This window comes from Esox lucius, chromosome 25 (assembly GCF_011004845.1).
Source record: "Esox lucius isolate fEsoLuc1 chromosome 25, fEsoLuc1.pri, whole genome shotgun sequence".
Classification (NCBI taxonomy): domain Eukaryota; kingdom Metazoa; phylum Chordata; class Actinopteri; order Esociformes; family Esocidae; genus Esox; species Esox lucius.
In genome coordinates this window covers 16912071-16933164 of record NC_047593.1, presented here as the reverse complement: position 1 = coordinate 16933164, position 21094 = coordinate 16912071, and the positions used below count along the sequence as shown (strand labels likewise).

At 45.9% G+C, this 21094-nt stretch overlaps 4 protein-coding genes across 5 annotated transcripts; all 4 read right to left on the bottom strand.

Moving 5' to 3' along the window:
• Positions 1-226: 226 nt before the first annotated feature.
• On the bottom strand, positions 227-7141 carry unc93b1 (unc-93 homolog B1, TLR signaling regulator). The gene is made up of 13 exons (XM_029118320.2): positions 6911-7141; positions 6367-6504; positions 5943-6084; positions 5551-5704; positions 4727-4888; positions 4333-4462; positions 3914-4007; positions 3466-3590; positions 3033-3215; positions 2079-2352; positions 1706-1824; positions 1488-1610; positions 227-1157 (listed from the first exon to the last, which is right to left on the bottom strand). The coding sequence occupies exons 2-13, from the start codon at positions 6502-6504 to the stop codon at positions 936-938; spliced, it is 1866 nt and encodes a 621-aa protein (XP_028974153.1). The 5' UTR covers positions 6911-7141; the 3' UTR covers positions 227-935.
• A 1212-nt stretch (positions 7142-8353) lies between these two features.
• On the bottom strand, positions 8354-10085 carry timm10 (translocase of inner mitochondrial membrane 10 homolog (yeast)). The gene is made up of 2 exons (XM_010888222.4): positions 9862-10085; positions 8354-9145 (listed from the first exon to the last, which is right to left on the bottom strand). The coding sequence occupies exons 1-2, from the start codon at positions 9930-9932 to the stop codon at positions 8953-8955; spliced, it is 264 nt and encodes an 87-aa protein (XP_010886524.1). The 5' UTR covers positions 9933-10085; the 3' UTR covers positions 8354-8952.
• A 367-nt stretch (positions 10086-10452) lies between these two features.
• Positions 10453-12741, bottom strand: LOC117594126. 2 transcript variants are annotated; one of them, XM_034291147.1, is made up of 2 exons: positions 11766-12741; positions 10453-11586 (listed from the first exon to the last, which is right to left on the bottom strand). In XM_034291147.1, the coding sequence occupies exons 1-2, from the start codon at positions 12610-12612 to the stop codon at positions 11219-11221; spliced, it is 1215 nt and encodes a 404-aa protein (XP_034147038.1). In that variant the 5' UTR covers positions 12613-12741; the 3' UTR covers positions 10453-11218. The 2 variants fall into 2 exon arrangements, with proteins under 2 accessions (XP_034147038.1, XP_034147039.1); XM_034291148.1 differs by having other exon boundaries at positions 10454-11583.
• On the bottom strand, positions 12647-21071 carry LOC105020888. The gene is made up of 9 exons (XM_034290923.1): positions 20660-21071; positions 18409-18539; positions 17264-18034; positions 16521-16612; positions 15905-15985; positions 15329-15652; positions 14958-15219; positions 12735-14687; positions 12647-12678 (listed from the first exon to the last, which is right to left on the bottom strand). The coding sequence occupies exons 2-9, from the start codon at positions 18509-18511 to the stop codon at positions 12647-12649; spliced, it is 3618 nt and encodes a 1205-aa protein (XP_034146814.1). The 5' UTR covers positions 18512-18539; positions 20660-21071.
• Between the last annotated feature and the right edge of the window lie 23 nt (positions 21072-21094).

The window sequence follows — 21094 nt, the reverse complement described above, 5'->3', positions numbered from 1 at the left end:
ATGAAATATGTGTGGATTTATTTTGAGGTAATTGCACATCTAAGACACACAGTTTGACGGATTTTCACAGTTTTGCGTCCTTCCGAGGCCACGCTGCCAGAACGGGTGAGTGGCGCTATTGCAACCTCCAGCCATGCTACACCAAGGCCCCATTGATTATAAACTTCTGACTGGCCCTGTATATTTTCACATGTATATATACAAACATAAACACACACACACAATATAAACGTCCACTCCATGTATCTGATGAAGTGAATACTTTTTATATCCAACTTTTTTACAGTGTAGGAGTTATTTAATACATGTTAACTTGCTCAGAGAAGTTTCCATGGTGATAAAGTTGGGTCTTTCATAACCTGTTTGAGGACACAAAAAAAACTGCTTTCAACTGAAAAAGGCAACAATTCCAATCGAACCATTTACATTCAATTATTCATGAGTAAATGAAAATGTTTTACAAAATGACACAGATTGAAAACAAAAAGCTACACTACCTGAAATGTCAGCTACTCAAAACACTAGAAAAACAAGCACAAATAAAACAGAACAAATAAAACACACACCACACACACACACACAACAATAAAAAACATGATGCTTTATCAAGGGGTTTGTACATCGGTCAAACATTTGTACCCAACTTCTCAAATTTTTTTTGGTTCTCTATTCAGTATGTTTGCTTCGAAAATCGCATCATATTCCATAAATACTACTCTCCTATTGACCAGGAACATGTGAAATCTGGTGATAGAGCAGTGTAGTAATTCCCCTTTTTCTAGATACAAAAGATCATGCAGCTGAGAGGAATTGCTTTTTATTTTGGGTGGAGTAATCAACCAATTCCATTTAGGGTTTGTTTTGGGAAGACACCTCCTGTTCATCTTTGTAAAAAAATAAGACCCCCAGAGTTCTCCTCCCTCCACCGCTCTCCTTCAAAGATCCACCCCCTCTCCTGCTTGCTCGTAATCATCATGGCACCTCCTGCGTCGACCCCTAGCACCTCCCCTCGGCGAGTCAGAGGCCTGTGACTCCTCATCTCTGGCCTCTTCGGTTAACTCCTCCAGAGTCTCTTGGTCCTCGTCATCATTCCTGTCGCTATCCTCCATGTCCGACTCATCCGAGTTTTCCTCTTCTAGGTAACGGTAACCTTTGACCTGGGGACATGTTACAGTTAAGGTTCTATGATATCGCAGACCCACAGACTAAAGTGTCACATGCTTTGATAACTCATCAATTTGAAATATCACAGACTATTTATTTCACGGGTATCTTTAACTGTCTTTGTTGCCAATACCAACACACAGCTCTTGAAACAATGACAACGTAATCGGGCTCGTCTTGTTTCTGCACTGTTGCTGATTTTGAGTTTTGTGGGTCTCACAGTAAGAGCTGAAAACATTCAAAATGTGTGTGGACATTGTTTTACGTGCATTGGCTAGGGAGGAATGCTCAAAAGTCTAGTGTGGAAAAAGGCAAAGGATTACCTTGTGTTTGGGCCGGGGAATACGAGGCAGCCGGAAACGGATTTTCTTTGCTAGGCGACGCTCCATTGTCCAATAGCAGAAGCACGCTAGCAGCAGAGTGACCAACAGGATGGAGAGTTTGGCCTGAGGAGGTGGTTCACGGATTAAGCGGAGGAGTGAAATACCTAAACACACACAGGCACACACGCACACACGCACGCACGCACGCACGCACTAACCCTCATGATGAGGCCGGTCCACAAATAGACTACGAAGATGGCGATAGCCTGCCACCAATGATAGATGGTGTAGACAAAATCCAGCCTCTCCTTATCCTCATACAGCATACCCAGGATAACTGAGCGAGGAGGAGGTGGGGGAGGAGAAGGGACGGGGAGAGAGATGCAGAGGACAAAAAGGAGAAAGAGAGAGAGAGAGAGAGAGTAGAGGGAGAGAGAGAGAGAGAGAGAGCCTGGTGAAACTGGGGGAGACTGAGGCAGACTAATAGCGGACATTATCACTTTTCGGCCAACCTGGGAAATAACAGTGTATTTCCAACTGGGAAATTAAAGAGCCTGATGTACGTGTGTGAATCACAGTAACACAACTCACTGCTCAGTCCGGTCTTGTTCAGAGCGGAGCCGATTCCCCACAGGGCGGTTACCAGCAGCAGGTATGCCAGCTTGTCGGGTTGTTTGGGTCCCGGGGACCAGCAGAAAAGAAACACCAGCAGGGGCCCGTGGATGGCGGCGCCCCCTAGCAGCGTTACGTAGCGTGGCAGCTTGAGGAGGGACAGGGACAGGCAGGAGAATAGGGAGCAGGACAAGCCGTAGATCATGACCAGGAGAAACAGCCACTCCAGACCCACCGTGCAAACACCGTATGACTGCAGGACAGAGACACCGAGAGACAAAGAGAATTACTCAACCAGCTCAGCCTAAATAACTCACTAGGAGTCAACCCAGCATAACTGTGGAACAAGACTGACCGATATTTCAGGGCTGTAACATAAAAATGGATATAAAAATTATATTTAAAAAAATTTATAAAAACAAAATATTTACCTAATTAACGTAATTTAGGAGATCTCTACCTGGGCTTCTAGACGGCGCCATGGCAACCACAACGACTTGGAAACACACAACATTAAAATACCGCAAAGCCGCGATCGATACGACCCGCGACGCGCATTCACTACGTCCAGCCACAAAGTGGAAGTCCACAAGTCCAGCAGAACCAGCGAAAAGATCCCCGATCAGACCGATTGATTAGACCGTGCCAGGAACACGCAGCACAGTGCTTCACATAGAAATCCGCCACAGCGGCGAGAGTACAACCTAAAGAACAGCAGGCCGTACTAAGAGTCCGTGTATAGTAACAATTGTACGCACTGGAAGTTACACGCGTTTGCATTTCAGTCTCTATTACCAGACCGTGACAGTCAGCTCATTCTGGGCAACAGCGTCTACGGACGAAGGGTCTTTACCGCCGACCCAGTACTGCTCCACACAAAGTCTTTAGGTCGGAGGGGGGAAAAAAGGCTCACATAGTAAATGTTCGTATTACCAGAGTCAGTCCAGTGACGGCGAAAAGTGTCTCCAGGCCGCTGTAGATGAAGAAGGGAATGAGGAGTCGGATTCGATAGTCCCTCAGGTGTTTGAATGGTAACTGGAATATGTTGCCCCAGCCGATACTCCTCAGGTCTATCTCCTCTGTGGGGCGGTAGGCAGGGCCACATAACACCAGGAACTACGGGTAAAATGCAGCAAAGGACTGTAGGTGAATGAGGGGCACAGTTGAGGTGGAGTCAAAATAAGTACGGGCTCGGCTTTTAGGAAGCTCATGTGAGACATTTTCCCCAGTCCCCCCGGAGATGATGTAAGGCTGAAACAGGGGTTGGGTTAAAAATTAGGGGAAGGGATGACAGTAAGGGGTTAAGGGTAGGTTTCTGAGGTTAGGCCTAGGGACTGTGAAGGAGCGCCGGAGACACTCGTCTTACTATGATCATGGAGAGGAAGGCGGCCCCCATCAGGACGCTCTCCACCTGGATGAGGAGAATAGAACGCGGGAGGTGATTCAGAACCGTCTTGTTGAAACCCTCGATCATACCACTGCTCTCCGCACCTGGGGGGAGGAGGGGGGGAGAGGGGGGGAGAGGGGGGGAGAGGTGGGTGCAAGAGGGAGATAAACTGAGAGTTATTCAAACTTATCATGACGCTGCCCTCCATTTGAGGAGAAGGAGAAGAGGGAATAGAGAAACATGCTTTTTAAAACCACTGATCGTATCTATCTCAAGAGAGAGCAAACTGGAAGGGAGACAAAATAAGCAATAACAGAAGTGTGTTCGGGTAAGAGCAATACAGCCGCACAAAAACGGAGTCCACAACGGTATCACCACAGTAGATACGACAACCTTAGCGGTGAGAAATGGAGAAACACAACTTTACCACAGTGTTTGACATTGAACAGGGTGTGGTTGTAGTCGCTGAGGAAATCATGGAGAAAGATACGCATCGGGAACTCGGCAAACACCAGACTGAGCTGAGGAGTGAGAGACAGAGACACGACCTTACAATGATTAACTACACAAACACACACACACACACACCCGTACACATGTCCAAACCCACACACATTAATTTGAAGTAACAGCCCCAAAACATAACCCGTAATGCCTAAACTAAACACTGGTCCCAACCCCGACCCTGACCTTAACTAAGGACAATTAAAAAGTATATTAGACAAAATGTCCGCACCTAAATAGTGTAAAGCTCCAACCGGTCCATAGTTAATTCTGACAGGAATTTAAACACAAACACACACACACACACACACATCCAAGTTATTCTACCAAGGGGCAACTCACATGAAAGATGATGTAAAACACAGACTGGAAGATGATGATGTAGCGGTTATACGCCCCCTCAGGCACCTTCTTCTGTTCCTGAACTTGATCGTCCTTATAGTTGACATACTCATAGTACTGCTGTGCCATCCTGACGGTGTGTGTGCGTGTGTGTGCATAGTGTGTGTGTGTGTGCACATAGTGTGTGTGTGTGTGTGCGCATAGTGTGTGTGAGAGAGAGAGACCAAGACAGAATTAAATACAGTGTGAATAACATCACATGGACAGAATAAGTTAGCGCTTAATGTATTGAGGTGTGTGGGTGTGTGGGTGTGTGTGTGTGTGTGTGTGTGTGTGTGATTGTGAGTGCGGGCGAGTTGTCACCATTTTCTCATTCTTATTTCCTTTCTCACACCTTGTGATGTAGTTCCCTAATGATGCCCACAGTGGAACAATGGCTGCACCAATAGCAACGGCCGATGGTACCAGGGTGTAGTATCGCTCCCAGTAATTGGTCGAGACGAAGAGAGCATAAATTCCACTGGCCAGAAACATCATCCACTTGGTGCCCAGAAACCTGAGGGAAAGCAAGATAGAGAGAGAGAGAGAGAACAAGTTACTGAGAGAAAGACAGTGTCAGAAAAACCAAGATAGTGGTTTTTGGCTAGGCATTAGGGCTAGTTTAAGTTTAGGCATAGATTTTAGGTTTAGGGTTACGGTAAGGGCTAGGGAACATGGTCACGGAGTTTCCAGTCTCCATAAGGATAGGAAAACCAAGGTGTGTTGTAGTCCTTTACCTGATCAGTACCAGGGTGTACAGCAGCTCTATACCTGATCAGTACCGGGGTGTACAGCAGGTCTATACCTGATCAGTACCGGGGTATACAGCAGGTCTATACCTGATCAGTACCGGGGTGTACAGCAGGTCTATACCTGATCAGTACCGGGGTGTACAGCAGGTCTATACCTGATCAGTACCGGGGTGTACAGCAGGTCTATACCTGATCAGTACCGGGGTGTACAGCAGGTCTATACCTGATCAGTACCGGGGTGTACAGCAGGTCTATACCTGATCAGTACCGGGGTGTACAGCAGGTCTATACCTGATCAATACCGGGGTGTACAGCAGGTCTATACCTGATCAGTACCGGGGTGTACAGCAGGTCTATACCTGATCAGTATCGGGGTGTACAGCAGGTCTATACCTGATCAGTATCGGGGTGTACAGCAGGTCTATACCTGATCAGTACCGGGGTGTACAGCAGGCCTACGATAGGCGTTACATTGATCCCCATCAGCATCTTCCTGTCGATGTCCTCAAGGCCCAGGCTACCATACTTCACCTCTCTGTAGGTCTCGTCATAGTGCAAAATCAGCTGCATCTGCAACAGGCCTGTACACACACACACACACACATACACACACACACACACAGACACACACAATTTAAATGAACAAAACGGAATACAGGCAAATTTGGATGTATGACAGACAGGCAGGCAGACAAAAAGAGAAACAGAGACACGCAGAGAGACAGACAGACAAATAGAAACATACAGTTAAACAGACAGATAGGCGAACAGAGACAGACAGACAGAGAAACAGAGACAGGCAAACAAACAGACAGGTACCCAAATAAACGCTGTATATGATCATTCCCCCAACACTGGCCCCAAGGACATTCTTTATCACGCCCAGCCTCTTTCTCCTGTAGTACTTCTTCTCCTCCTCCTCCTCATCGTACTCTGGCTGAGGGCCAAGGAACTCCTCCATCTGGGCAAGGAAGAGAAGGGGAGGGGAGAAGAGAGAGATGGAAGTTGATGAAGATAAATAATCTGGATTATTACTGACTGAGTTCATCTGTTGATGTAGGTAATAATTGAGTAATCAATTAAGATATTTAAAAAGTTACTTTATCACTAGACACTTTCTTTCACGTCACCTGACACAGTCACACTCCACACAGAAAATAAGTTAACTAATAAATGTAATATCAAAACAAAACTGTGGATTATTTTCAGTAAATCTTAGGATATACAATTGGATGTCTCCCACCTGTCCTTGTATATTCCCTTCTGGGCCCACAGGTAACAGTTCGTCGTTATTAATTTCGCCGTTTGGGGCCGCATCGCGATGCTCAATCACATCCTCCCGATACACGTTCTCTTCCGTTACCACATCGGCTTCTGCCATCTTGCGGATTATATAAAGAACAACAAGCACATGAAGATAGGGTTTATTGTCGTTAAAAGACTAAACATAAAAACCATTAGAGTATAACACACGTTTAAAAATGTTTTCTAAACTATGGGGGAATACTGATGAGTTGAGCACATGCCTTGCTGCTTCCCAATCAATAATTTATTCATATTTCAAAGAATTAACCTAACATCCAATGAGGTTAAAGACTTACGATGTACCAATGACTTAGATTATGAAAAAGTAGATCTGACACCTTGTTAAACATTAACAAAATAGAAATTATAGTTTTAAATACAATTTAAATTTAAATGTGTATTATTCTAAAATATTCAAAAAAAGTTATTCATTTCAGACACTTTTTTCCATCAATACAATCATAACAATGGATAACACTTACAATTGCTGGGCTGGCAACCGACGCACTGCAAGTCCTTTATGTTATATGCATAAAGCTTTTCTAACTGCGATTCTCACCTAGTCGCATTCTAATATCTATTTTCGACATAATGTCAAACTCGGTAGCACTTCTCCTTTTTAATGAAAAGGCGCAGATCCAAATTTAAATGTTCACTGAGGGAAACGAAACTGCGACGACTCTCACTTCCTCGTCCTGGAATAATTGTTTGTCTTAAAGATACAGAACATCTCTTTTCGCAACTCCCACAGCTGCAGAGTTAATGACGCTCACCCATAAAGGTGGATTGGCTGTCTAAAAGGCATTTCTAGCAGTGGAAGCACGTTACTATCTTTAGTGCGGGGTCGTACCGGGACATACTAGTCACCAGTGCCATTTGAGACGGATCCAACCGGAACAAGATCCCATAACTTTCAGAATTTGCTTACTTTGTTCCAGCACCTATTTTGCACAGACCTGGTACCTGTGGTGTATTCTTTTTTTTTTCTTTCATCACTGTGTACTTTGCACTGTAAACATTAATTCAAAAGCGACCAAAGATCATTAGGCCAATCCATGCAGCCGTTGCTGTAGCCAGGCCCAGCTCCAAGATGAAATTACTTTTTTTTTTTATAAATGAGGGGGCATATTATGTGTATATGTGTTTATGGGGAAACAAAAGTGTGTGTGTGGGTTGCCCATTAAGGGCTTTCACCAGCTTAATGTAGTCAAGGGGTTGGAACTCTCAGAATGGTTGCAGCTTCATTCATAAATCAAACTCTACTGATGAAGTTGAAAAAATATTTGGCTTCTGTAGACATGTGATCACACACTGGATTGGGACTGGATGATGTGGTTAGAAGATATGTTGCCAGCAAATCTGCAGCAACATATTAGAGCCAAGTTTGAGTCCTCTGAGGAGAAAAATAAAATAAAAGTCATGCCTCTAAAATGCAGGCTGTTCCGGAGGCAAATCTGTTTGAGGCCACAGATGTTTTTAGAACGAGGCAGCTGGCCAGGCAGTAGAAGCTAAGTTTGCTTTCCACTTTTCCTCCATTTCTCCTTTGATTTGGAATAGGGTTTTTCAAGAAACCCACAGGGAATTTCTAAAGAAAATGTGTCCACCAAATTTCAATAATGAGATATTAAAACTGAACATTACTTTTCACCATGTTCAGTGTTGAATACGGTCACAAAGGGCATCTTCGTCATTGCATAACGCAGTTCAACAAGCACAGCATCACGCAAGGGCAGAACAACTACAGGGTAGTGTGCCAGGCCATAAAATTAAAGTTTGTTGGTTCTAATACCTAAGTCAACAAGTGGAAAAAACTATCCTGAGGAAAACCGTTGACTCCCAGGTTATTGCTGTAAACAATATTTTCTCCTTAGCATACATACTTGAAAAAGATCACAGTAAAAAAAAAAGGTACACGACCATTTGTGTAGTAGGCATTACTAAAAACACCATTGATATAATGACAATTTATTTAAAACTCAATTAACAGAAAAATGACACAAAAGACAACTTGGTACAACATTAGTACAAGCTATTAACACACAAATTAAACACCAATGAACAAACGCAGTCTGATCAGCACACCCAGGGATTGTTCTCACATTGACTACACCGACATGTTGCTAGGTGACAGGCACCTCTAAATGAAGGTCTTGTGGGTAAAGCTCCCATGGGTCCGCCCAGGACAGTGGCACTGAAACCACTACCCAGGGGGGGAAAATCGCCAGCGGCTGGCACAATTGATCCAACGTCTCAGCTAAATCATCAGACCGTCGCCCTGGATAACCCGATGCAATAGGTGGCGTTCCAGGCTGACCACACTGCAGTCGTGCAGGGTCTCATATCGCCACGCTGCAATCTGACCCTAGACGGCTCAGTCGTTGATGTGACGTGCAACTCCTGGCTGACGACGCGCAACACATCGATAAGAGTCTGCGTGGAATGCGACCATGCTTTTTAAAGTTGAATGCAACCCCCATCTCGCCATCACCAGCCAACCCCCCCCCCCCCATTTCATGCTTCAGTGTTATTGCCCAAGGGCGTTCTTCCTCATCATCTCCTCATCCTGTACAGACAGTTCGGTGAGCTTGCGGCCAAGCCTCTCGTGGAGGTCCAGGTACTTGGCCACACAGCGATCCAAACACACGGCCTCGCCCTTTGACAGCTCCGCCTCCTTGTAGTGGGGGGGCACGCACTTCCTGTGACACGCGTTGGTCATCCTGCAAGGAGGAAGCGGGAGGAGCGTTGAGACTTAGTCATGGGTTATGATAATTGGGTGGTGACTCAAGTGTTTTCCTTGAAGCGTCACCCAGGTGTTCAAGCTAAACAGCACATTTTCAAAACAGCTGAATAACACTGAGGAGAGGGAGTGAGAGCATTGGCAGGCCTAAATCTCATTGCTTCACTTTGAGCATGAGGAGATGCGAGAAATGCTTCTGAGATTCACCCAGATATAACCTGTCAATACAAACAAATTGACTATGCATTTGACAAGGCGCAACTGAATGTAGAAAAAGCTCTATGGACACTACTGACTTGCAAGCTGACATTTTATTTCAGAATTTGTTAAAAAATAGGTTAGCGGTCTGGTTAAGGGATAGTTTAACAATTTGGTATGACTTTTCACGTTTCAAATTCCTTGTAGCCTTTTCTCAGTGTATGTAGCTGTGTGGATTAAAACCGCGTCCTGAATTGGTCTGAAGTTCAGTAGCTAGACAGCTAAAACCAAGTTGCAGCCGGCGTAGCCTGGGAGAATCTACACTACAGTACCGAACATGGAAAAGAAAATGCTTGAATTAAATTGCACGTCATGGGATAAGCGAAATGAAAAATGCTACTAGCCCTTTTACACGGGGAGTAGCACATCCCTGCATTTCCTATGAGAAATAAGGTTTACTCGCAAGCTAATCTCACACTGCTAGCTATCCAGTCTTACCGATTGTACATGTCAGCCATCATTTCCACTTCTAGCTCCGCCGCCAATTGCTGTGCCTTCTCTGGGTCCATGACTGCGGCGAACTCACGTTGGACTAGACTATCTCCAAAATCTGACCGTAACTATTACTGTGAGTGGCTAACAAACGCAACGACCACCGGCTTACTTAACCTTCAGACTAGGAGGAATGCACGTGTGTTACTCTTTCCCTCCTCCGGTACCACTTCCGTTGTCAATAAAGTTGCGCATACAAACCGATTCAAAAAGCTGTGAGGGAACTATTTCTCATGTTCAAATGCATTTTACACTACCCATTATTTTATTTAAATAAATCTAATAACGCTATAATGTTTAAAGCTGTTAATACGGAAACTCTTAGTTACTTACCTTACTGAGCAATGTATTAAAGACCGCTTATTGCCATGCGACAGATGATCAAAATCCTTTTTTTGTTTTTTTACCACCGATGGCTTGATGTTGGACTGGCTAGATGAGTGGCAGTTAAGAGCTCACACACTGATCTTACTACAATGAGCTTACAAAGCAAGTTTGGTTCCGCAGCTAAGTTAATGAAATACAACACCATTTACTAGAGAGAAAAATATTTTTGAACAGCTGGTCGAGAAAAACATTTTAATAAAACAAAATTATTCTATTTACATGACACCCTTGAAGGTTGTCATTTACAGAAAATGTACAAATAAAGAACTTGTCAAAACATGATATTAAGTAGATAATAAAAACATTGAAGTGCTTCTGACTGGACGCTGACTGACCAAATTAGGTAGAAACAAAGAACCATTTAACATCTGGGTTTATATTGTCAGTCTCAGGATTGAGAATATAGGATCCAGTGCCCTTTTTCATTATAATTTAAGGTTAAATTGATCATAGATCTCTCACTTATAGTCAGACACTGTCAATAGGCCTGAAATGTAACAAAAGAGTAACTTCCTTGAAGAATCTAGTCTAGATCTTTTTAAACTTTGTGGAGGGACAGTACAATAACAAAAATCCCACCCAAGGTGTTTTACAAAGCAAAACTGACAATTTAGTGAAATAATCTAAGTCAGTGTGGTAGTTTGGGGCTGCACTGACAGTTAAGGGTGTTAAAGAGGTAGGTTTCTTAGGGATGGTAGCCTTCACAAGAACACAGTCTTTGAAATGTAGAACATCCTTTAAAATCTGTTGGCGTTCCAACAGATTTTAAGTTACATATAAGAAAAGCTGCCAAAGAAACATACAAAGCTAGCCTGTGTGCTGTATAATCTACATACATTTCTTAACAGCAACTTCGTAAATTTAAGATTTTATGAACAGATTCTAGATGAACAAATTCCTAAGAGTATACCAGCAGTCAACCAGTTTCATCGCCGGTCACGTCAATCTCGTCTTCCTCCAAGTCCTCATCTACTTCAGTCAGTTCTGTGGAGCCTTGCTCAAGCCCAGTCTCCCACACTCTTGGCTGGATGCCCGGTGAGCACTCCAGAACATCGACCTCCACCGCCTCCTCTTCCTCCTCCGACTCCCAGCTAATCGTGGACCTGGTGGTGATTCTTTGGGATGATCCAAAGTCCGAAGGGGTTGGGAGGATCAAGTCAGCCGCATTTGGGGCAACGGCGGCAATTTTGACATCCCGAGGGACGTCGACATTATCATCGGGGGTGCGTCCGATGAATGCAACGGTAGAACACCCTCGATCCACTTCTCTGACACCAGGACCTTCTTCCCAAGTGAGAAAGAAAAGAGGACAAGCCCAGGGTCAATATTTGAAAAAGATAACAATGTATACCATCATAGCTCAAACTGGATTTAAATATGAAAGGCAACTGCAAGTAACGGTTGTGTCTCACACAAGTGTTAAATATAATAAAGGTTAAAATTCAGATTCATTATTGATTTACCAGCATCAGGATACACTGTAGAATCGTTGGCCTTCACGCTAAACTCTTCCTTCTCTACATCCACTTCCTCCACCTGGACCTCTCCACTAATTTCCTCCGTATCTGTGAAGCCAAATGTCGGGTGGACCTGAACAGCACCAGTCTCCTTAAAAACATCCATCTCCAAATACTCATCTTCCGTTCTGTCTTCCACCTCTTGAACGGTCCCGATTTTAGGTTTTGCGTCGGATTTGATTTGGTCCTCTTTCATCTCGTTCGTCTCTCTCTGTGAATCGGTTTGCTCCTCTTTGCAGTCTTTGGTAACCCCACATGTGACTTCTTTGTGGCCTTCATCCTCATCTGTCTGTTGAGAAGCGACCGTTGTCTTTATCGTCGCCAAGGGAGCCAGCTCAACATAATTTCTGGACACAATTTCTCTGACCTTGTCATTTTCTGCGTTCTCAAAATTGATTCCGTCCTCAGCATTTTTTCTTTTAGATTCACTGTGGCTGTTATATTTGGTGCTGATCTTAGGTCCTTCGTCTTTTTCCTCTGGTTGGTTGCTCACTGCTTGGTTTTCCTGATTGTGGATTTCAACAACAACAACTGGTCCAGTGGGAGAATTCCTTTCTACAGACTGGGAAAAAACTGTGTGTCCTTCCACCTCACTTGATACATTTTCATTGCTGTCAACTTTTTTTGGTTCTGGTAACTTCCCTTCACCTCTTTTGTCCATTTCATTTCCACATTCTGTCTCTTTGTTTTCTCTTTTTGCAGACTTTCTTGTCTTTTGGTGCCTGTGTTTCAGTAGCTCTTTGAACTTCTTAAGAGACACCGTGGTTGCCTGACCCTTGGAGGTGGTCAGCATTACAGCAGGGGTGCTCACCTGGTCATTGTCGGATTTAGTCTCTCCAGACTGTTCTGTACTCGAGTGCTGGGGCAGTCCAGACAGCTGGGATTCCAAACTGGTGGCGGGTAATATTTGTGAACAGTTGGAAGGATCAAAAACACTGGGATGAGCTCTCTGCTGGTTAAGATTGTGAAAATCAGTTTTAGGTTCAGGAAGGGAGGGTAGACTCTTGAACAGCCCCGCAAAGTGTTTTCTCCCGCTCTCGTGTCCCTTTCCATTCAACTCTCCTTTTTCCTTTTTGCACTCAACTTCTTCACCGTTATTGCTGCCCGTTGCCATTTCGACAAGGGGAACTAAACCAGTAGCAGTGGAAAGCTGATCTTCACTTGGTTGTATCTTCCGGGGTCTACCTCGTTTTCGTTTCTGGGATGGTAGTGGTGTTGGGATCAGATGCAACCCAGTTTCAGAAGCGATGTCAGGCTTCTTGTCTTCTTGGTGGAGTTTCACAGAGGAGAGCCTCCTGACTCTGGTGCAAATGATAGGGAGACTTTTCACATCGCCATCCCTGGCTCGGAGCACCTTTGCTGGGTTGTCAGTTCTCTTCCTCAGCCTCTTTGTTTCCTTCAAAGGTCCTTTGGCTTCCTCATCGAGGCTGTATGAAGACAATGTGGAGGTGTCGAAGGGGAACCTTCCTAATTCATCCCTGGCTAAGATATTGTTGCTCGACAGACTGACAGAGCAGAGACCAATTTTAACCCGTCCATTCATGGGGTTTTCCCTATGCTTGCGCTTCAAACTTGCAGCACTCACTGAAGGACTTTCTTTTACAACGGCTTCATCCTGTATAGAGAGACTGCATCTCCTCTTTTTCAGAGGATGCTCCGTTGTGTCATCGTTCTCTGGTTGTTTCTCCTCAGCCCGGTTCCTCCTTACACGGGCCGTCGCTAGGTTCCTAGGGGAATTCCACGTTTCATCCACGTCTCTTTTCTTTGTCTTGGCTCTGGGTTTCTCCAACATTTGCGTCTCACTGGTGTCCGTGACAATCTTCCTAATCCTCTTCTTGCTCTCCTTTTTACCTGCATATTGTGATTTGCAGTGAATGCTAGCCATCTTGCCCTGTCCATCGGTCAGCTGCTCTTTCTCAGATGGGCACTGGTTTCCTTGGCAATGTGGCGAGTGAAGCATGGAGCCCAAGGGAAACTGTAGTTTTGCCATGTTGGGGGAAAGCCAATTTGGTAGCTTTGAAAGCTGAGGCACTCTATGGGACGGAGTGGCAGGAACTTTAGTGAAACGTTTCACTGGAGAAGGTGGTAGTGGGGGTTCTGGCGAATGGATGGGTGAGAGATGTTTTGGCAGGAATAGCTCCTTCCAATGTGCAGGACTGAGTTGGGAAGGCTGGATTCCACTTCCTTGACGCTGCCCTACAAATCTTCCTGGGAAATGTAGTCCTGTGTGTTGTGGTTCTGTTTCAGCAGGGGAAGGGACACTGTGGGTGGACATCATTGGTTCTTTTTCTTGTGGAATTACCAGTTTTTTTCCGGCATGCCTATAACTTGGAATGGCGTCACCATTGGCTTGACTTGGGGGAGTTCTTCCTTTCCCTGGACTTGCAAAGGTCTCACCACTGATCGATGGGCAATCAGGCTCCCTTGCGGTTGACAAAACTTCGGAATGGGCTGCAGAAGCCAGCCGGGACGGATCTAGATCCCTTTCCCTTGTGTATGATAGAGAGGCCCGGCAATGTGGGAGGGCCTGATCTAGCTGAAGAGGCCCAAGTGAAAGACCAGAGTCGACAGCTACGGCGCTGCTACCGCCATCGCATGCAACCACCTGGTTCTGGGAGTTCCGGGGCTGAAATTCACGGTTTTGAGTGTTCCGGAGTTCCTCATGATTCCGGGAGTGACCAGACGAGCACCGGAGCGCACCTGAATAACAGGGAGCCCGGTCAAATTTGGCCAGGTCTGCGGGGCCGTGACCACAGCACAGGAGGCTGTGAGGGTTCAGAGGGTGCGGCTCCACGTGAAGGTCGGGGGTGAAAGTGCAGGTGGCAGATGTTGTGGTGGCGAAATGGGAGGAGGTGATGGAGTGAAAGGCTTGAGAAGAAAAAGAAAAGAAGGAGTTGTGGATGAAGCTGGTGGCAACTGAGTTACAGCCAAGCGGCAGCAAGGGGCACATGCTAATATGTATCTATTGAAAACAGACAGCCGCGAGAAAGATAAGCCAATAAGTGCAAGAAGTAGTGGGACAGGCTTGGATTAGTCGGGAAGGTAAAGCATTTCTATAGTGAACTTATCGTTCACTACAGAAACGCAGAAAGACGGTAGTTCATATAACACACGACAGTTTAAAAAAAAGACCTGTACCTGTTCCCTTCGCCAACGCATCCTCGCTTTCTGTTGTGTAGCGATGGGAACACACGCAACGCGTAGCCGAGCAAACAGTGCCGCGCTCCTCACAGTGCCGTGGCGCTGCGTGGCCGGGGAGGCACAAGCAGACAGGCGGTCCGCCGTCACGGTGGAGGTGGTGCTGGTCGCAGTTCCTCTGCGGAACCCTGGGGGGCAGTATGTTCAACCCCATCATGATGTCTTCCAGCATCTTCTCGATCTCCTCTTCTGATTCCTCCACCTGCTGGTCAACACAGGAGGACCTCAATGGAAATGGACTGTTGTTCTCGATCACTAAAATGTGTGGTGGATCTTTCTGTTTTTTTCTTCTGTAATATAAGTAAAATTACCTGAGGCTGGGGGAAGCCATGCTGGGGATCCTGGGTGGGGTGTGGGGTCAGGTGCTGGATGGGGGCACCGAGGGGGGGTGGCTGGGAGAGGGGTGGAGCTAAAGGAGATATGGGTGGGTCTGGTGGAGGGGTGAGGAAGGCAGGGCCAAGAGGAGAACCCCGGAGGAGGACTGGTTTAAGGGGAGTATGCTGGGAGGGGACTGGTTTTAGGGGAGTACCCTGGGGCGGGACTGGTGTAGGGGGGCTACCCTGGGAGAGGACTGTAGACTGGGGTGAATCAAAGCACTGGTTAGTTCCTGGGCTTGTCCTCTTGTCCTGCCGTGACTGAGAGGAAAAGAAGCAAAGTTACCAGAAAGGTTAGAGAACCTACTGCTCTAAGGCACACCTAGACAATGTACGGTTTCGACAGCTACACGATGCCTTAATCGGGGATCATCTGAACAGAGTTTTGACATAAATGTTTAGGAAATATATCTTCAGAGTGGGTGGGGATCAGACGTTTCGTGACACAGGTGAATTATGGATGTTAGGCTACGTGGCTAAGCGCAAGTGAGATTCAGTTATCGTTCCCCTCACCTTCAACGCGGCGAGGACAGTCGCACGGGCAGATGATGGGACGTTGCCAACCCTCTCCCTCCAATTTACCACCTCCCACACCTGTCAATCAATCGGATAGCTGTCTTGAGAAAACCGTCAGCAGTTGTTACAGGGCTTAGACTTTAACCAGGCTTCGACACTGGACGGCAAGTGAAAGCAGTTGCTCGTATTGGCAGGGAAAAACAGTACGTCCAAAACTGCCCCATAAAGGAAGCCCACAGCCAATCAGATCCTCTGGAAATGTAGTGAAATGACAGTTGTTGTGCGAATTAAATTGATGTATTTGAATTTTGCCTGTTTATTTAGGTTTAGTTTTCTCAATTCGTTGCCTGATGACTCAGAACTCATTGTACATAGTCCACTAAACCTACTCTAACATGTTACGGTATGAACATACCGACCCAAATTGTGGAGTCAGTTATATTCAGGTAGTCATTAGTTATTAATAGTTCAACTCAATTACAGTTTAGCACCAAAGACTGAGATTTCTCACCACCTTTTACAATATGAAAAAACGATTGCTTTCCGATTGACTTTGGCACAGGTCGACCCTGTTGCTCAATACAGGGTGCCATTGAACCCACACAAAACCTACCTGTCCTCTGGTCCTCCTCCTCAGCTTCACCTTGATTGAGTTCTGGGTATCCATCTGTTTCAGTCTGGCCAGGCACCTTCTCTCCAGCACACCTTGAATCAAATCACAACTTACAAATTTTTCTGAAGAAATTTCAAATCAGGGTGACACTTCACAGTGCCAGTTCTCCGGCTAACTCCTCTGGAACCATCAGGCATTCTGCATACTTGCGCTAGCCATAAACTGGCACACCTGATTTAATTACTCAATTCACGGCGCATGCCAAAGCCGCATCAAGGGGACCTGTCCCTCCCTAGCTCCAGGCAACTCTCAAGTCTCTAGCCTTCTTTCCACCATCTCTGGTCTCAGAGGGTTTTTTCATTCTTCTGGCATAGACGTTGACAGCTACTACATTGGCTAAGATGAACTGCCTTTGAATGGGTTGTGTGTTAATACCAGCTAGTTATCTGGAGATGTTGCTCTGCATAAAGTGCCTGCTGCATGACTGAAATGTGAAATCGCTTAGTAACTGATTTGAATATGTGAAACCTCTTCTGGCCAATGTGGAGAGGATTGGGAAGTGCAGCTTTACAAAACATGCATGAAAGAGACAAATATATATATTTTTTAAAGGCACCAATGGATTTACAACATAACAAAAGCAAAATGTATGTCCAACATGATGATATAAATCACTAAGAGTAGCTAAAAAGCAGACTTTTTTAAAAGACGATTGAAAAATCGAAATTGCCTCCAGCTCTTACCTCTCTTAACCAAACACGGCCTTCTTCCTGTTCTTCCTCCCTCTCCTTGCCCAGTGTGTGACATCAGCTGCTTCTGCCTCCTCTTCTTTCCCCACGTCATAGTCTGCACCCTTCTCTCAGTCACACTGTTCACTGCCACAGAGCATTCTGGGTCGCCACTCCCCGACTGGAGCGGCCTGGGATAGCCGCTCGGGGCACGGCCATCCTTCAGGACGCCAGAGGACGCCTCACTGCCGCTCGGTGTCGGGAGCAGGGGTGGGCATGGAGGAGAGGGCGGACAGGGAGATATCGAAGGGAGGACGTCAGGCAGTGGGGTTTGCGGTATTGCGTCATCACCCCCTTCGTTGTCGGCGGTCTGTGTCTCCGAGTCCACGAGGGTCCCTGCCTCCACCTGTGTCTCTCCGTCTCTCCTCTCCTCCGCCCCCGTCCCCACCGCCACGTCGGTCCCCCTCCCCGAATGCTCTGTCTGCACGCCCGCCTCCCTGAGACCACATCCCGTCCTCCACCCGTGCCCTCCCCCCTCCACAAGGCAACCTACGCCCAGCTTACAGGCCGCGGCCATCACCTCCTCGCGCTCCTCGGTGCCCTCTCCCTCCAGCCTCCCGGAGTAGAAGAGGCCCACCAGCTTGAGCAGTGTCCGAGCCCCCACAGTGTGGAGCTTCAGCGACCGTCTCTGGCCAACGCGTAGTGGGGGCGGGTCTGCGGCCAGGGCCCTGGACAGGTAGGGGCTCAGGGCCGCCAGGACACAGCTGTGGGCTGGAACTGAGACGTCTGTGGGTCGTGAACGGAGGTCAGTCGGGGGGGTGGTGTGGGGGGGAGACACACCAAAAGGAGGCCAACAGCGAGGAGGGGGGCCCACCCTCCCTGTTCTTATTTTTCTACATTTCCCCATCCCCTTTCTGACCACCCCCCCCCCCCCCCCTCCAATGTTGGAAATTGGTCTCCCAATAATAAGAGCACTTGGAAAAAAAATATACAAAATGTGCCCCCACCCCCAATATCAAACTCAACCCTACTTCCTGGGACCACCCCATCTCAATATCTCACTCCCCTTTTCTTATCCTAGCCTCACCCGAATACACCCCCGCCCCTACCCCCCCAGCCCACATTATAATTTAGTGTCTTCCCCGGACCCCCCCGCTCACCTTCAGACTGCAGCAGGGTGTCACAGTAGAGGCTGCTGTGCTGCTGCTTTTGGAGTTCCCCAATGAGCTTCAGCTCATAGCCAGGGAGCCCGTACCTCCACATCTTAATCCTCCTCTTCCTGGCCTCGACTCTGAGGGAGCAGCCGGAGGGGGAGAAGTGTGAGGTTAGAAGAGGTGCTGGGTCAAAAAGGATAGGGAGTGTGGTCTCCAACCCTGCTCCTGGAGGGCTACTACCCTGGCTGTTCTCCACTCCAACCCTAATTTAGCACATCTGATAGACAGTTAATAACAGAATGGGGCTGCATATACATGGGGTTGGAGTGAAAACTACCAGGACAGTTGCTCTCCAGGGGCAAGGTTGGAGACCCATCTGCTTTTACACTCTCCAATGGGAAAGGAAGTCCAGTGGACAGGAAGTGGAATCTAATGGTGCGAGATTGAACTGGGTGGACATTCTGACAGTTCTCTCATTAATAAAACATCAGATCTCATGGTCAAGAGAGTGGACTAGCTTTTTTTTTTCTATGAGACTTATTTTCAACTCCATGCCTAGTGATATGGAATACTGCAGGTTTAAATGTCTGTCTTTATTTAGGCATCAGGTTACAACAGGTGAATGTAATTAGGTACCAGGTTAAACAAAAAAGATAAAATCTCTGGCATACTGACACCATAGACTGACACTAGGAGTAGGCGTTTCCTAACTGAACAGGCTCGCTATTTTCTGCACCTCCTTTTGCCGGGGTGTGCCCACTCTCCACCACTAGTGACGTACTGATAGTTCTCATGTGACGTCACGACACATGGGAACGCCCATGTGCAAAGGCAAAACAAAGTTTCCTTCAATTGCCCACCATCGACAACTGTGCAACTTTTTCTAGTTATACTTCAAAATGCCAGATAGTTGCAGTTCCCTTGGATGGGCTAACCGCATATATATTGTATTTGCAATCATATCTACATGTAATCATTGTAATGAATGACATGGTCTGTTTTCGTCTGCACCGATGCAACCAACTCCAATTGCCTAGCTAACGTTAGTGAGGCTAGCGAAACCTATTGTGTTAAACGTTAGCTAAATAAAGTTAATACAGGAGAAAATCGCACCAATCTCCACAGCAACACAGTTTGTTAATGGTGGGTCGTTTAAACAAGAATGGTTTACCTGACATTGGGAAAACGTTTATAATATAGTACCGGTACATTTGTCACAAGATTCCGTGTTATACTGGCTGCACTACGCTACACTGACCACCCATAGAACTAATGCCGGTAATTAGGTAAATTAGCACCCAACTTCGCTTTGACAATGAATAATTTCTTCTCCACCTCTCAAATAATAGCATTATTGACCCACCCTGATCGAATGTACAGATATCTATATTTACTTTTGTACGCGTTCATTTCGATAGTGTAAGGGGATGGATTATCCACAACAAGGTAGATGTACTCATCTCCCAAAGTTCAGCTCCAGCAGGGATGTCGCTGTTTTTTACCCTGTAAGGCAGCGGGTGCTGTATTTGGGTCACAAGTGCCTAAGACTTGCAGTAAGTTTGCATACATTTGTTTTTCATGTTTTGTGAGGTGATCTAAACCTTCATGGGCTATTAAAGTAGAACATTTGACCCGCTTGTGCATTACCTCCATATAATTCCCAGTTAGCCGCCATGTTTTAACAATACCCGCCAGGCTGTCAGAGCAATCACGTGACTGAAAACTATTAATTAGAAATGACGGCTTATTGGAAAACTGGATTTAGTTAATAAAACAATCTCTGACCTTATTTCTCACGTATGCCTATTGACAAATGCAAGTTTGATTGGATAAAACTGTAGCTTCTACGTTGCAGAACCAAGCCATGGCTCTCTGTGAACCTGCCAGTGTCGACGTTTAAGTTATATTATTTTCTTGAACTTGAACCCCCAAAGAAAACACAGTATAGATCAACCCGAAAACCTCGCTAAATGTAACTGCACGTGTCGTTTTACAGCACATTTTGTTCGGAGAATTGCTGAGGAACGCTGTTTGCCACTGCAACACCCTTTAACGAACAAAATCTATAAAACTTATGTTGGAGCACTGAGTGTAAATATATTAAAACATCTCAAAATAATGTGATACGGCCGGCTAAATAGCTACCGAGTAACAAGTAAGTTAGGTTCTGCTTTATGTCACCCCGTGCTAATAGCCATCACGCAGATGTTAGTTCAGCCACTCTGTTAGCTTGCTACCTAGCAATGTACGTACTTACATTTTCTGTTTCTGGCATGCAGTCTTTTCTGCTCCAGTAACTTTCTTTTTCAAAGACAAAACTAGATGTTTACATTTTCTGACGTTAATTGACTCCTACAACGTGGTCAAATTAGACTAGTTAGCGCACTGACGTCAGACTTCCACAAAGGGGGTTTACTCATCAAAGTCAAAATCGCGAGTGTTGTTCTTGGGCGCACATGCAACAAACCTAGATTATCCGGGAAACACAAGTGCATGAATTGTAATTTTAAATCAATGGTCGGAGTTGTTTTTACCGTTGCCAGATGTTCCAGTCTGAAAAGAATCCGGAAATATTCATGCAAAGCAGAAAATTATAATGTTGACCTATTATCAGAATCTTTAAGATTTACGTTTTTCAACATGACACTCATTGTACATCATATGTCCTTGTAAAAGCTAGCTAACGCAAATA

What these genes read in the sequence shown, in the direction of transcription:
- LOC117594126 (XM_034291147.1), bottom strand. Translation starts at nt 12,612, where the DNA reads ATGCTGACCACCTCCAAGGGTCAGGCAACCACGGTGTCTCTTAAGAAG. An exon ending in TACAGTGTATCCTGATGCTG is followed by an intron (nt 11,587 to 11,765) that starts GTAAATCAATAA and finishes TCACTTGGGAAG; the next exon opens with AAGGTCCTGGTGTCAGAGAA.
- LOC105020888 (XM_034290923.1), bottom strand. Translation starts at nt 18,511, where the DNA reads ATGTGGAGGTACGGGCTCCCTGGCTATGAGCTGAAGCTCATTGGGGAA. An exon ending in CACCCTGCTGCAGTCTGAAG is followed by an intron (nt 18,035 to 18,408) that starts GTGAGCGGGGGG and finishes CACGACCCACAG; the next exon opens with ACGTCTCAGTTCCAGCCCAC. An exon ending in CTGTCCTCGCCGCGTTGAAG is followed by an intron (nt 15,653 to 15,904) that starts GTGAGGGGAACG and finishes TTTTCCTCTCAG; the next exon opens with TCACGGCAGGACAAGAGGAC.
- timm10 (XM_010888222.4), bottom strand. Translation starts at nt 9,932, where the DNA reads ATGGACCCAGAGAAGGCACAGCAATTGGCGGCGGAGCTAGAAGTGGAA. An exon ending in ATGGCTGACATGTACAATCG is followed by an intron (nt 9,146 to 9,861) that starts GTAAGACTGGAT and finishes TCCTCCTTGCAG; the next exon opens with GATGACCAACGCGTGTCACA.
- unc93b1 (XM_029118320.2), bottom strand. Translation starts at nt 6,504, where the DNA reads ATGGCAGAAGCCGATGTGGTAACGGAAGAGAACGTGTATCGGGAGGAT. An exon ending in TTAGGGAACTACATCACAAG is followed by an intron (nt 4,463 to 4,726) that starts GTGTGAGAAAGG and finishes ACACACCGTCAG; the next exon opens with GATGGCACAGCAGTACTATG. An exon ending in GGACCGGCCTCATCATGAGG is followed by an intron (nt 1,611 to 1,705) that starts GTTAGTGCGTGC and finishes CCACCTCCTCAG; the next exon opens with GCCAAACTCTCCATCCTGTT.